The 13111-nt window shown below is 51.7% G+C and overlaps 2 protein-coding genes across 10 annotated transcripts in view; one reads left to right on the top strand and one right to left on the bottom strand.

Annotated features, from left to right (window-relative positions):
- The window catches only part of SHBG (sex hormone-binding globulin), a 22449-nt gene extending 10883 nt beyond the window's left edge, over positions 1-11566 (top strand). Inside the window, exons 1-8 of one of the 8 annotated variants that reach the window (XM_011994559.1) lie at positions 8267-8456; positions 8592-8683; positions 8856-9007; positions 9430-9537; positions 9765-9924; positions 10055-10191; positions 10936-11143; positions 11387-11566. In XM_011994559.1, coding sequence (XP_011849949.1) covers positions 8909-9007; positions 9430-9537; positions 9765-9924; positions 10055-10191; positions 10936-11143; positions 11387-11535 — 861 coding nt within the window. In that variant the 5' untranslated portion in view covers positions 8267-8456; positions 8592-8683; positions 8856-8908 and the 3' untranslated portion in view covers positions 11536-11566. Of the gene's footprint in view, positions 1-6088; positions 6265-8266; positions 8457-8591; positions 8684-8855; positions 9046-9375; positions 9538-9764; positions 9925-10054; positions 10192-10935; positions 11144-11386 lie in introns of those variants that run through there. The other 7 variants (XM_011994555.1, XM_011994554.1, XM_011994556.1 and 4 more) reach the window with 7 other exon arrangements.
- On the bottom strand, positions 4328-5992 carry SAT2 (spermidine/spermine N1-acetyltransferase family member 2). 2 transcript variants are annotated; one of them, XM_011994552.1, is made up of 6 exons: positions 5686-5992; positions 5460-5511; positions 5240-5323; positions 5040-5141; positions 4850-4890; positions 4328-4708 (listed from the first exon to the last, which is right to left on the bottom strand). In XM_011994552.1, the coding sequence occupies exons 1-6, from the start codon at positions 5749-5751 to the stop codon at positions 4541-4543; spliced, it is 513 nt and encodes a 170-aa protein (XP_011849942.1). In that variant the 5' UTR covers positions 5752-5992; the 3' UTR covers positions 4328-4540. The 2 variants fall into 2 exon arrangements, with proteins under 2 accessions (XP_011849942.1, XP_011849943.1); XM_011994553.1 differs by lacking the exon at positions 5040-5141 and having other exon boundaries at positions 5686-5967.
- Positions 11567-13111: the final 1545 nt, after the last annotated feature.

The raw sequence follows: 13111 nt of genomic DNA, 5'->3' as shown, positions 1-13111 counted from the left end.
TTTTTTTTTGAGACGGAGTCTTGCTCTGTCGCCCAGGCTGGAGTGCAGTGGCATGATCTTGGCTCACTGCAAGCTCCATCTCCCGGGTTCACACCATTCTCCTGCCTCAGCCTCCCGAGTAGCTGGGACTAAAGGAGCCCGCCACAACGCCTGCCTAATTTTTTGTATTTTTAGTGGAGAGGTGGATTTACCGTGTTAGCCAGGATGGTCTCGATCTCCTGACCTCATGATCCGCCCACCTCGGCCTCCCAAAGTGCTGGGATTACAGGCGTGAGCCACCATGCCCGGCCAAAAATTTGTTTTTCATTAGCCAGGCTTGATAGCACCCGCCTGTAATCCCAGATACTTGAGAGGCTGAGGTGGGAGAATCACTTGAGCCCAGGAGGTCAAGGCTGCAGTGAGCTATGATGACACCACTGCACTTGGCTTGGGCAACAGAGCAAGACCCAGTCACAAACAAAACAAAACAAACAAACAAAAAAAACACAACATTTGCAATAGCCAGTTAGCTCAGGTGGTTAGAGCCAGGTGCTAACACCAAGGTTGTGGATTTCATCCCCATGTGGGCAAATGTATTATCACTTATGTGGCTGGAGGATGACTTGAGGCCAGGATTTCAAGACCAGCCTGGCCAACATGGAGAAACCCCATCTCTACTAAAAACACAAAAACTATGGGCCTGGCATGGTGGCTTACACCTGTAATCCCAGCACTTTGGGAGGCTAAGGCGGGCAGATCATCTGAGGTCAGGAGTTTGAGACCAGCCTGGCCAATATGGTGAAAACCCATCTCTACTAAAAAATATATAAAAATTAGGAGGTCACGTGCCTGTAATCCCAGCTACTCAAGAGGCTGAGGCAGGAGAATCACTTGGACCTGGGAGGCAGAGGTTGCAGTGAGCCAAGATCATACCATTACACTCCAGCCTGGGCAACAAGAGTGAAACTCTGTCTCAAAAAAATAAATAAATTAACCGGGCGTGGTAGCACATGCCTGTTATCCCAGCTACTTGGGAGGCTGAGTCAGGAGAATCACTTGAACCTAGGAGGCAGAGGCTGCAGTTAGCCCAGATCTCACCACTGCACTCCCGCCTGGGAGATAAAGTAGACTCTGTCTCAAAAAAACAAAACGAAACAAAACAAAACTCAGTTGAGAGTGGTTGCCTTGGAAGAGTGAGGAAATTTTTTTTTTTTTTTTTGAGACTTAGTCCTGCTCTGTCGCCCAGGCTGGACTGCAGTGGCCCGATCCCGACTCACTACAAGCTTCGCCTCCCGGGCTCACGCCATTCTCCTGCCTCAGCCTCCCGAGTAGCTGGGACTACAGGCGCCCGCCACCTCGCCCGGCTAATTTTTTTGTATTTTTAGTAGAGACAGAGTTTCACTGTGTTAGCCAGGATGGTCTCAAACTCCTGACCTCATGATCCGCCTGCCTCGGCCTCCCAAAGTGCTGGGGTTACAGGTGTGATGGAGTGCAAAGATATTCTATGAATATTAGTAAGATCTGGGACCAAGGTGAAGATAATAACATTAAAAACATAAACTCTGAAAACCAAAGACAAAACAAGATGGGAACAAGATAAATTTTGGAAGCATTGGCTGGGCACTGTGGCTTATGCCTGTAATCCCAGCACTTTGGGAGGCCGAGGCAGGCAGATCAAAGTTGGAGACCAGCCTGACCAACATGGAGAAACCTCATCTCTATTAAAAATAGAAAATTAGCCGGGTGTGGTGGCGTGCGTCTGTAATCCCAGCTACTCAGAAGGCTAAGGCAGGAGAATTGCTTGGACCCAGGAGGCGAAGGTTGTGGTGAGTGAGATGGTGCCATTGCACTCCAGCCTGGTCAAGAAGAGCGAAACACCATCTCAAACAAACAAAAAAAATGTTGGGAGTATTAAGTTTCCTAGTTTATACTCTTTTATCTTCTGCATTAGTGATTAAAGTTTGCTTTTTGAGGCAGGGCTTTGCTCTGTCACCCCGGCTGGAGTGCATTGGCAGGTTCTCAGTTCACTGTAGCCTCAACCTCCTGAGCTCAAGCCATCCTCCCATCTCAGCCCCCCAGTAGCTGGAACTACAGGCATTTGCCACCACGCTCAGCTAATGTTTTTGTATTTTTTGCAGAGACAGGGTTTTGCCCTGTTGCGCAGGTTAGTCTTGAACTATTGGACTCTATTAATCTACCCACCTTGGCTTTCCAAAATGCTAGGATTACAGGCGTGAGCCACTGTACCCAACCTATTATTGTTTTTGTTTTGAGACAGGATCTCATTCTGTCACCCAGGCTGGAGTGCAGTGGTGCAAACATGACTCCCTTCAGCCTCGACCTCTAAGGTTCAGGTGATCCTCCCACCTCAAACTCCTGAGTAGTTGGGACTACAGGCATTTGCTACTGACCTGGGCAAATTTTATTTATTTAGTTTTTGTTTCCTTTGGGATTTTTGTTTGTTTGTTTGTTTGTTTGTTTTAGACAGAGTCTTGCTCTGTCGCCCAGAGTGCAGTAGTGCAATTTCGGCTCACTGCAACCTCTACCTCCTAGGTTCAAGTGATTCTCCTGCCTCAGCCTCCTGAGTAGCTGGGATTACAGGCATGCACCACCAAGCCCAGTTAATTTTTGTATTTTTAGTAGAAACAGGGTTTCACCATGTTGGCCAGGCTGGTCTCAAACTCCTGACCTCCGGTAATCCACCCACCTTGGCCTCCCAAAGTGCTAGGATTATAGGCGTGAGCCACTGTGCCCAGCCATTTTCTGTTTTTTGAGAGAATCTCCATCTGTCACCCAGGCTGGAGTGTGGTGGCACAAACTCAGCTCACTGCAACCTCTGCCACCTGGGTTGAAGCGATTCTCATGCCTCAACCTCCCAAGTAGTTGGAATTACATGGGTGCCACCACACCCAACTAATTTTTGTATTTTTAGTAGAGATGGGGTTTCTACATGTTGGCCAGGCTGGTCTCGAACTCCTGACCTCAAGTGATCTGCCCGCCTCCCGAAGTGCTGGGATTATAAGGATAAGCCACTGCACCCGGCCTAATTTTGTAGAGATGTAGTCTTGCCCATGTTGCCTAGGCTGGTCTTGAACTCCTGGCTCAAGTGATCCTCCACCCTCAACCTTTCAAACTATTGAGATTTTTTTTTTTTTTTTTTTTTGAGATTGGGTATTGCTCTGTCACTCAGGCTGGAGTGCAGTGGTGTGGTCTTGGCTCACTGCAACCTCTACTTCCTGGGATCAAGCGATTCTCGTGCCTCAGCCTCCCCAGTAGCTGGGCCTAGAGTACCACGCCATTGTGTGTTGGCTTTTTCTGTATTTTTGTTAGAGACGAGATTTTGCTATGTTGGCCAGACTGCTTTTGAACTCCTGGGCTCAAGCAATTTACCAGCCTCCCAAAATCCAAAATGCTGGGATTACAGGCATGAGCTTTTTTTTTTTTTTTTGAGATGGAGTTTTGCTCTTGTTTCCCAGGCTGGAGTGCAGTAGCATGATCTTGACTCACTGCAACCTCCATCTCCCAGGTTCAAGCGATTCTCCTGCCTCAGCCTCCCGAGTAGCTGGGATTATGGGCGCCTGCCACCATGCCTGGCTAATTTTGTATTTTTAGTAGAGATGGGGTTTTGCCATCTTGGTCAGGCTGCTCTTGAACTCCTGACCTCAGATGATCCGCCCGCCTCGGCCTCCCAGAGTGCTGGGATCACAGGCATGAGCCACTGAGCCCGGCCAGGTGTGAGCTTTTGTCGGGCACACTAGATTGAGAATAAAGACTGTTGGGCTGGGCACGGTGGCTCCCGCCTGTAATCTCAGCACTTTGGGAGGCCGAGGTGGGCTGATAAAAATACAAAAATTAACATGTGGTGGCAGGTGCCTATAATCCTAGCTACTCAGGAGGCTGAGGCAGGAGAATCGCTTGAAACCGGGAAGCGGATGTTGCAGTGAGCCAAGATCCAACCATTGCACTCCAGCTTGGGGACAAAAAATTTAAAAAACTAAAAAAAGACTTTGGACTGGGCGCGGTGGCTCACACCAGTAATACAAGCACTTTGCGAGGTTGAGGCGGCCATATCACAAGATCAGGAGTTACAGACCAGCCTGGCCAGCATGGTGAAACACCGTCTCTACTAAAAATACAAAAATTAGCCAGGCATGGTGGTGTGCACCGGTAGTACCAGCTATTGGGGAGGCTGAGGCAGAAGAATTGCTTGAACCCATGAGGCAGAGGTTGCAGTGAGCTGAGTTCACGCCACTGCACTCCAGCCTGGGGGACAGAGACTCTGTAAAAAAAAAAAAAAAGAAAAGAAAGAAAATAAAAAAGAAAAGAGAAGAAAAGACCCAACGCCACATCAGGTCATGCAATTCTTATTTATTTTTCACCCTCAACAAGGAAGAAAGGTCTCTCCCTCAATTCTACTCTTCCAGTACTTGAGGATAGGCACCCCCAACCCTCCTTCCTCCAGGGAGGCCTCAGCGTCAGTGTTTGTGGAAATAGTTTCTGAAGAGTGCTTGAGCTGGTGGGGAAGGAGAAACTCAAGAGAGAGATCCCCCTGGGGATGGTGTCACTTTCCTGCCAACTTTCTCATCGCCTCTCCTTCAAAGCGGAAGAAGTGCCAGCCCTCAGCTTCCGTCAGATCGCAGGCTCCTAGGGCCTTGTACAAGTCCATGGCCCTCTGGTTCCAGTCCAGGACAGCCAGGCGGAATTGGGAGCAGCCCTTATCCAAGGCCACCTGTGGGAGAAGACATCACTAACTTTTCTGGGGTCAAAAAAGGAAAAGGTTTTCTCACTCCCTCATTCAACCCAGGTCCTCCCCCTCCATATACCCTTGCTTCTTTAGGTCCTCACTTGTCACCCCCACCCCTCTCCTCACCTCAGCCACCTTTTTGATTATTTTGGAACCAATCCCTTGACCTGTTATGGAGAGAAAGAGGCAAAAAATATCTATTGTTTGAGCTGAAGGGAATCAGAAAAGGACACAGGCTGGGATCTGGGGACCGGGGATGATGGTGGGGTGTGTGGGGTGCTTCGTTCCCACTCCCGCCTCAGCTTCTGCCCAGTACCCCGATATTCCGGCATCACATAGATATCCTCCAGATAAATGGTGCGTCCCTTCCATGTACTGTAGATGAAGTAGTATATTCCATAGCCCACCACGCAGGGCCCTGAAAGAGAGAAAAGAGGAGTACGGCTTCTGGGAGCCTGTGGGGAGACCTCTGAGGCCGGCTGGAGAGGTGGACTTCTAAGGCCCAGCTGCTCTTACCCAGTAGCTCCCCGGACGCTGGAAGAATCTCTGCTACCAAACAGTGATAGAAAGGATTCTCTCCAAAGCCATCTGCTCTCAGGGCTGCCGAGATTGGAGTTGTGACAAAGAGATAGAGAAAGAGGACCTGGGTCTATGCCCAGCCTGGAGCTGTCGCCTGGGGAACCCATCCCTCATTTCCTCCCCAGCCTCCGCCAGAACCTGGGCGCTGAGTCCCCACCTTCTTCACTGATCTTCACCTGATCCGAGAGGTTTTCAAACTCGGCTAGTTCCTAAGGCGTGGGTACGGAGGCTGGATTTGGGCAGAAGGGCCCCGCTGCTCCCCGAGCAGGGTCCCAAGGCGAGCCCCTCCCCCCGCTCCCGCCTCCTGCGCCCCCGCTCTGGCCGCGTCACTCTGACCCCCTGGTTTCCGGCCCTCTCCCCTCTCCCCTCTCTCCTCTCTTCACCCGAATCAGCCTCAGGATATCTCCACAGTCTCCCTCCTTGGCCTCTCGGATCCGCACGGAAGCCATCCGGATCCCCACTGTCTAGGACCAAAGTCTCACAGCCCCGCAAACGGCAACAAGACCCTTTAAAGGGCCTACGAGCTTGGATCCTGAAGAGCCTGGGAGAGCGGGGTGGCGGGAGTGGCCGGGACGGCGGGGTAGCCGCGGCCTGGGAAGTGGGGCTGGGATTCCGGTGCCGTCCAGGCGGAGAGAGTGGGCCAATGAGGAGGTCCTCATGGCCGGGCAAAACCCCACCCCCTCTAATTCTGTCGCAGCAGGGGGCACAACGTCAGCCAATCAGCTTGAAGAACAGGCGCAGCCCCGCCCCCCCAAGTCACACCCCCGACAGCTGGATCTTGTGACTGGGCCCCTGGTAGAGGTCAAGGTTGGAGTGTGGCGGCTTCCTTGCGGTTGTTTGGGTGTCCCAACCTCGATCGAGTTACCCCGCGGTTCAAAGGCTCCCCGGCAGTGCTTTTTAAATTGACGTATGCGGTGATAACCTGCTTTAGCCTCAGGCTCACTCAGCCCCCCAGACCCTGGGTAAGCCTTAAGACCCCCAGCTCTGAAAGCTGTTTCCTGCAGCTCTTGAGTAGGATGAAGTGTTACATTTCGGCGGCATTTGCATTTTTAAAATGTTTTATTTATTTATTTATTTACTTTTGGAGATGGAGTATTGCTTTGTCGCCCAGGCTGGGGTGCAGTGGCGCGATCTCCGCTCACTGCAGCCTCCACCGCCCGAGTTCAAGCGATCCTCCTGCCTTAGCCTCCGGAGTAGCTGGGACTGCAGTCGCGCACCGGCACACCTGGCTAATTTTTTTTTTTTTTCCTTCCTTCCTGCCTGCCTGCCTGCCTGCCTGCCTCCCTCCCTCCCTTCCTTCCTTCCTTCCTTCCTTCCTTCCTTCCGACGGATTCTCACTCTGTCACTCAGGCTGGAGTGCAGTGGTGCGATATCGGCTCACTGCAACCTCTCCCTCCCGGGTTCAAGCGATTCTCCTGCCTCACCTGCGGAGTAGCTGGGATTACAGGCATGGGCAACCACACCTGGCTAAGTTTTGTATTTTTAGTAGAGATGGGGTTTCACCATGTTGGCCAGGCTGGTCTGGAACTCCTGACCTCAAGTGATCTGCCTGCCTCAGCCTCCCAAGGTGCTGGGATTACAGATGTGAGCCACCGAGCCCGGTCTGTCATTTGCATTTTAAAATGGGTCATGGGGTGGCGCAGTGGCTCACGCCTGTAATCCCAGCATTTTGGGAGACAGAGGCAGGTGGATCACATGAGATCAGGAGTTTGAGACCAAACTGACCAACATGGTGAAATCCCCTCTCTACTAAAAATACAAAAATTAGCCAGGTGTGATGGCGTATGCCTTTAATCCCAGCTACTCGGGATCCTGAGACAGGATAATTGGTTGAACCTGGGAGGTGGAGGGTACAGTGAGCCGAGATTGTGCCATTGCACTCCAGCCTGGGCAACAAGAGTGAAACTCCATCTCAAAATAAATAAATAAAATAAAACAGGTCAGGGAGGGTTGGGCCTTGTGGCTAACGCCTGTAATCCAAGTACTTTGGGAGGCTGATGTGGGCGGATCATTTGAGGTCAGAGGTTTGAGACCAGCCTGGCCGACATGGTGAAATCCCCGTCTCTACTAAAAATACAAAAAAATTAACTGGGCATGGTGGTGCGTGCACCTGTAGTCCCAACTACTCAGGAGGCTGAGATAGGAGGGTCGCTTGAGAGGGTGCCTCGAGAGGCAGAGGCAGCAGTGAGCCGAGATCACGCCACTGCACTCCAGCCTGAGTGACAGAACAAGACTCTGTCTAAAATAAAATAAAATAAAATAAAATAAAATAAAATAAAATAAAATGGGTCAGGGAGTGGGTGATGAATTTCTACTGCTAGACTGTTTAGGCCCCGTAATAAATGGATAAGGGAAGATAACTGGGAGGCAGGGGTAGGTCCCTTCTTAATATTCACTGAATCATACACACAGACAATACCTTCCTGGCAGACAGGCCTCAGAGGCCTGGGAAAAGACTGGGGGAGGAGTTCAGACCAGATGCCAGGCACTGTGCCTGCATTTTCTCAATGAACTTCTTTCACAGTCACCCTGTAAAATATTATTTTCCTCATTTTACAGACAAGAATGCTGAAGCACAAAGGTGAAGTGACTTGCCCAAGGTCACTCCGCTAGAAATTTAGGATTCCATTATCTCATTTCTAGTCCTGAGACAGGATGCTACTTGGGACGCAGGGCAGGACTGTCTCTAGACCACAGGCCTGTGAATGCAGCCTCCCCACGTGGACGGAAATCTTGGAGGACCTAGGCCAGGTCCTGGAGGAGGAGAGGGGAGATGGAATATCCTCTCCCAGTTCAGAAATTTTCTAGGCAGTGGAGGATGATAGTGGAGGGGACTCTGTCCTTCACCCCATTGATCCCCAGAGGGGTGGTAGCTGGGTCTTGTGACTGGGCCCCTGGGCAGGGGTCAAGGGTCAGTGCCCCTGTTTCCTTTACCCCCTCCCCCCGGGCAACCTTTAACCCTCCACCGCCTACACACAAGGCTGCCTGCCTCTACACATTCTCCCAAGAGTTGTCTGAGCCGCCGAGTGGACAGTGGCTGATTATGGAGAGCAGAGGCCCAATGGCCACCTCGCGCCGGCTGCTGTTGCTGCTGTTGCTACTACTGCATCACACCCACCAGGGATGGGCCCTGAGACCTGTTCTCCCCACCCAGGTGCAGGAGCGGGACAGGGCTCTCAGTTCATGCAGTCTTCCCTTCTCTCCTCCTCTGGCCCTGTAGCAGGGCCTCTCCCTCTGTCTGTCTCTGACATGTCCCTACTCAGCCTTGTTTGTTTTCTCTTTCTGATAGAGGGCCCAGGACCCTCCGGCTGTCCACCTCAGCAATGGCCCAGGACAAGAGCCTGCCGCTGTCATGACCTTTGACCTCACCAAGATCACAAAGTATGGGGTTGACCTAGCCCTTGACCCAGTCCCCTGGCTCTGCCCCGTCTCCATCAGCTGTTCTCTTTTCCCTGTCTTCCTTTCCTTATCTGTGAACACCGTGTCCCCAAACCCTCACTGGCTCCCAAAGGGCACATGACATACACAATCTTTTCCTTCTGAGTCCTTCCAGAACCTCCTCCTCCTTTGAGGTTCGAACCTGGGACCCAGAGGGAGTGATTTTTTATGGGGATACCAACCCTAAGGATGACTGGTTCATGCTGGCACTTCGGGACGGCAGGCCTGAGATCCAACTGCACAATTACTGGGCCCAGCTTACGGTGGGTGCTGGACCACGACTGGATGACGGGAGATGGCACCAGGTAAGCTAGCTCTGGTCCTCAAGGGAGGGATGTCTGGAGCTGGTCTGAGGAAAGGGAATGAAACCAAGTTATTGGGCATCCCTTTACCACTGTCATCTCATTTAATCCACACGAACTCCCACAAAGTAGCTATTCTTGGCCCCATCTTTTCTGATGGGAATTCTAAGGCTCAGTCAGTACATAAGTGACAAGACCTGACTGACCCACGGCCAAGGATGCTAGCTGCTTCTTTAAGGCATGTTCTTTCCACTATAGTACTAGGCTGCCTCACAGGAAGGTGGCAGAGACAGATCCCAGGGTCCTCTGATTCTGCTTCCCACCTTCCTGCAGGTGGAAGTCAAGATGGATGGGGACTCTGTGCTACTGAAGGTGGATGGGGAGGAGGTGCTGCGCCTGAGACAGGTCTCTGGGCCCCTGACCAGCAAACGCCATCCCATCATGAGGATTGCGCTTGGGGGGCTGTTCTTCCCCGCTTCCAACCTTCGGTTGCCGGTAACTACATCCCAGGGGTGGAACCCTAGCCAAGGCTCCGTAAAGCACTGCTGGGTGGGTGGCCATGGGAATCTAAGTCCAAGATTTTAGGGAGAGGGGATGGGTTGAGAGCTGCAAGAGGGAGGCCAAATGCTCGGAAGAGAGTAAACTGAGGGCAGAGTGGCCAGGACTGGGGCTCCGATGCCCTGATTTCTACATCCCCATATCTTACCTCTGTCACACTCCAGCTAGTTCCTGCCCTGGATGGCTGCCTGCGCCGGGATTCCTGGCTGGATAAACAGGCCGAGATCTCAGCATCTGCCCCCACTAGCCTCAGAAGCTGTGATGTAGAATCAAATCCCGGGATATTTCTCCCTCCAGGGACTCATGCAGAATTCAATCTCCAAGGTAGATTTCCTTGGAGTGTGTTTTTCCCACCCTGGCCAGCTCAGCCTGCCTCTGTCTCCCTCCACCACTGGCCCCTTTCCTCCTTGAAGCTCCAGCTTTGAGGCCTCAGGATAATCATTTCTCCCCACAGACATTCCCCAGCCTCATGCAGAGCCCTGGGCCTTCTCTTTGGACCTGGGACTCAAGCAGGCAGCAGGCTCAGGCCACCTTCTTTCTCTTGGGACACCGGAGAACCCATCTTGGCTCAGTCTCCACCTCCAAGATCAAGTAAAGGGGGACAATGGGGCGCTGCCTGTATTCAGTGGAGCCTGGAGCAATGAGGGAAGAGGAGAGTCCAAAATGTCAATATTAGGAAGACTTCCAGCCCAGGGAACATAGCAAGACTCTGGCTCCACAAAATTGTTTTTCATTAATAATTAGCCAGGCATGGTGGTGCATGCCTGTAATCTCAGGTGCTGGAGGCCAAGACCAGAGGATCACTTGAGGCCAGGAGTTTGACATCAGCCTGGGCAACATAGCAGAGACCTCTGTCAAGAAAAAAAAAAAAAAAAATTAGCCAGGCATAGTAGCACATGTCTGCTGCCCTGGCTACTTAGGAGCCTGAGGCAGGAGGTTTACTTGAGCCCAGGAGTTTGAGGCTGCAGTGATATATGATGGTGCCACTGCACTCTGACCTGGACCACAGTGAGACCCTGTCTCAAAAAATAAAATAAAATAAAAATAAGGTTTACGGATGGCACTCAGGTGGGTGGTAGGGGCGAGGGACATATCTTGAAGCTGCCCACAGCAAGCAAACAGTTTTGACTTAGACTGTTTATTTACTTGGGGTAGGTGTGGTTTCAAAAAGAGTCAAGCCAAAAAAAATTAGGGCAGGATTTAAGTGGTGAAAATGGCCAGTAGGTGGAGGCATAGCGAAGAGGCAGAATTAAGGCAGCTAGGGGTGAGGCCAGTCAGTAGTCCCTGCTCATTCTTCCCTCCCTCTCTATCGTCCCTTTCCCACACACTCTGCAGAAGGTGGTGCTGTCTTCTGGGTCGGGCCCAGGGATGGATCTGCCCCTGGTCTTGGGACTCCCTCTTCAGCTGAAGCTGAGTATGTCCAGGGTGGTCTTGAGCCAAGGACCAAAGATGGAGGTCCTTGCCCTGCCTCCCTTAGGCTTGGCTTCCCTCCTTAACCTCTGGGCCAAGCCTCAAGGGCGTCTCTTCCTGGGGGCTTTACCAGGTAAGAGAGAATGATGTTCAAGTTCATGAGCACACCATTGGAAACAGCTCAAGGAAGGAGGCACATTTTGAGGGGAAGGAAACCTCTGGGAGGGAAGAAGAATAGGCCACAAGAAGAAGATAGCGGGCAGTGGGAGGTAGTGCTTCTGAAAACTCAGGTTGGAGGAGTGGAAAAGTGGGGAGAAGATTCTGAATCTGAGCCACCTTACTCTTCTAATGCCACCTTCGCACTACCTCCCTCTAGGAGAAGACTCTTCCACCTCTTTTTGCCTGCATGGCCTTTGGGCACAAGGTCAGAGGCTGGATGTGGACCGGGCCCTGAACAGAAGCCATGAGATCTGGACTCACAGCTGTCCCCAGAGCCCAGGCAATGGCACTGACGCTTCCCATTAAAGCTCCACCTAAGAACCCCCTTTGAAAGTTACTTATTATTCATTTATTCAACAAATATTCACTGTGCACTAGCAACGTACCAGGCACTGTGCCAAGCATTGAGTTGTCTTGATGAGCACAAACACTCTGGTTCCTACCCTCTTGGTGCCCACAGTCCCATAGGGAAGCAGACATCCATCAAAGACTAACTAATAAGTGGATAGTTGGAAGCACTGATAAAGGAGAATCGGAGAGTTGTGAAAACATGGAGACTGGCCGGGAGCAGTAGCTTACGCCTGTAATCCCAGCACTTTGGGAGGCCGAGGCAGGCAGATCACGAGGTCGGGAGATCGAGACCATCCTGGCTAACGTGGTGAAACCCCGTCTCTACTAAAAATACAAAAATTATTCGGGTGTGGTGGCGGGCGCCTGTAGTCCCAGCTGCTCAGGAGGCTGAGGCAGGAGAATGGTGTGAACCCGGGAGGCGGAGCTTGCAGTGAGTCGAGATAATGTCACTGCACTCCAGCCTGGGCGACAGAGCAAGACTGTCAAAAAAAAAAAAAAAAGAAAAGAAAAGAAAAGAAAAATAAAACATGGAGACTAGGAGGCCTTAGTCTGAACGTCAAGGAGAGGTTCTCTGAGGAAATGAGGACTTCTTTTTTTGTTTTGTTTTGTTTTGTTTTGAGACAGAGTTTTGCTCTTGTTGCCCAGGCTGGAGTGCAATGGTGTGATCTTGGCTCACTGCAACCTCTGCCTCCTGTGTTCAAGTGATTCTTTTGCCTCAGCCTCCCGAGTAGCTGGGATTACAGGCGTGCACCACCACCCCCGGCTAATTTTTTGTATTTTTAGTAGAGATGGGGTTTCACCATGTTGGCTAGACTGGTCTAGAACTCCTGACCTTGGGTGATCCTCCTGCCTCGGCCTCCCAAAGTGCTGGGATTACAGGCGTGAGCCATCGCGTCCGGCTGGAAATGAGGACTTCTTAGGCTGAGATCCCAGCAAAAACCCCGACAGACAGACATACTCTGGATACAGGTCACTTTCTGGAAGCCAGGACCCACCTCGTTCCGCAGAAGTTACTCCCTTTGAGACTCCAGTTTCCTGCCTCTGTGGCTGGTCCAGAGGGATCAGGAGGAAGAAAAGAGATGGGATTTTGACATCTCAGTCATCTGGTCCTTGGACTGGCCATTGCTGCCCAGGGAAGGAGCAGCAGGGGGCGTGAGAGGGTCACAGACAGATACGGGTAGGGGTTCTGGAAAAAGGGGTGGAGGCAGGGAGAAAGAGAAAGGGAGGAGAGCACAGGGAGAAAGTCGCCTCTCTCTCCTAGTCTTGGTCCACTTGCTGCGTTCACAGACGAATTTGTCTCTACTCCATTAAGCAAGAACTGGCTTGTGCTGGTCCCAGCTGGTAAAAACAGACAGATTCGGGAGTATCTCTGCCCTCAAAGAATACGGTGACCCAGCTCTCAACCACAGACCTCTGGAGAATGCTGGTGCCCCAGCATCCCTCCCTGGGGAACCCTCGTGTCCAAGCCGCTAGCCCCCACCCCCCGCCCCAGCTTCCAGTCTTCAGCCCCCTTAGGAACCTCTGTGTCCTA

This window comes from Mandrillus leucophaeus, unplaced genomic scaffold (assembly GCF_000951045.1).
Source record: "Mandrillus leucophaeus isolate KB7577 unplaced genomic scaffold, Mleu.le_1.0 Scaffold46, whole genome shotgun sequence".
Classification (NCBI taxonomy): Eukaryota; Metazoa; Chordata; class Mammalia; order Primates; family Cercopithecidae; genus Mandrillus; species Mandrillus leucophaeus.
The sequence above is the reverse complement of the archived record's forward strand: the minus strand, read 5'-3'. Positions and strand labels throughout refer to the sequence as shown.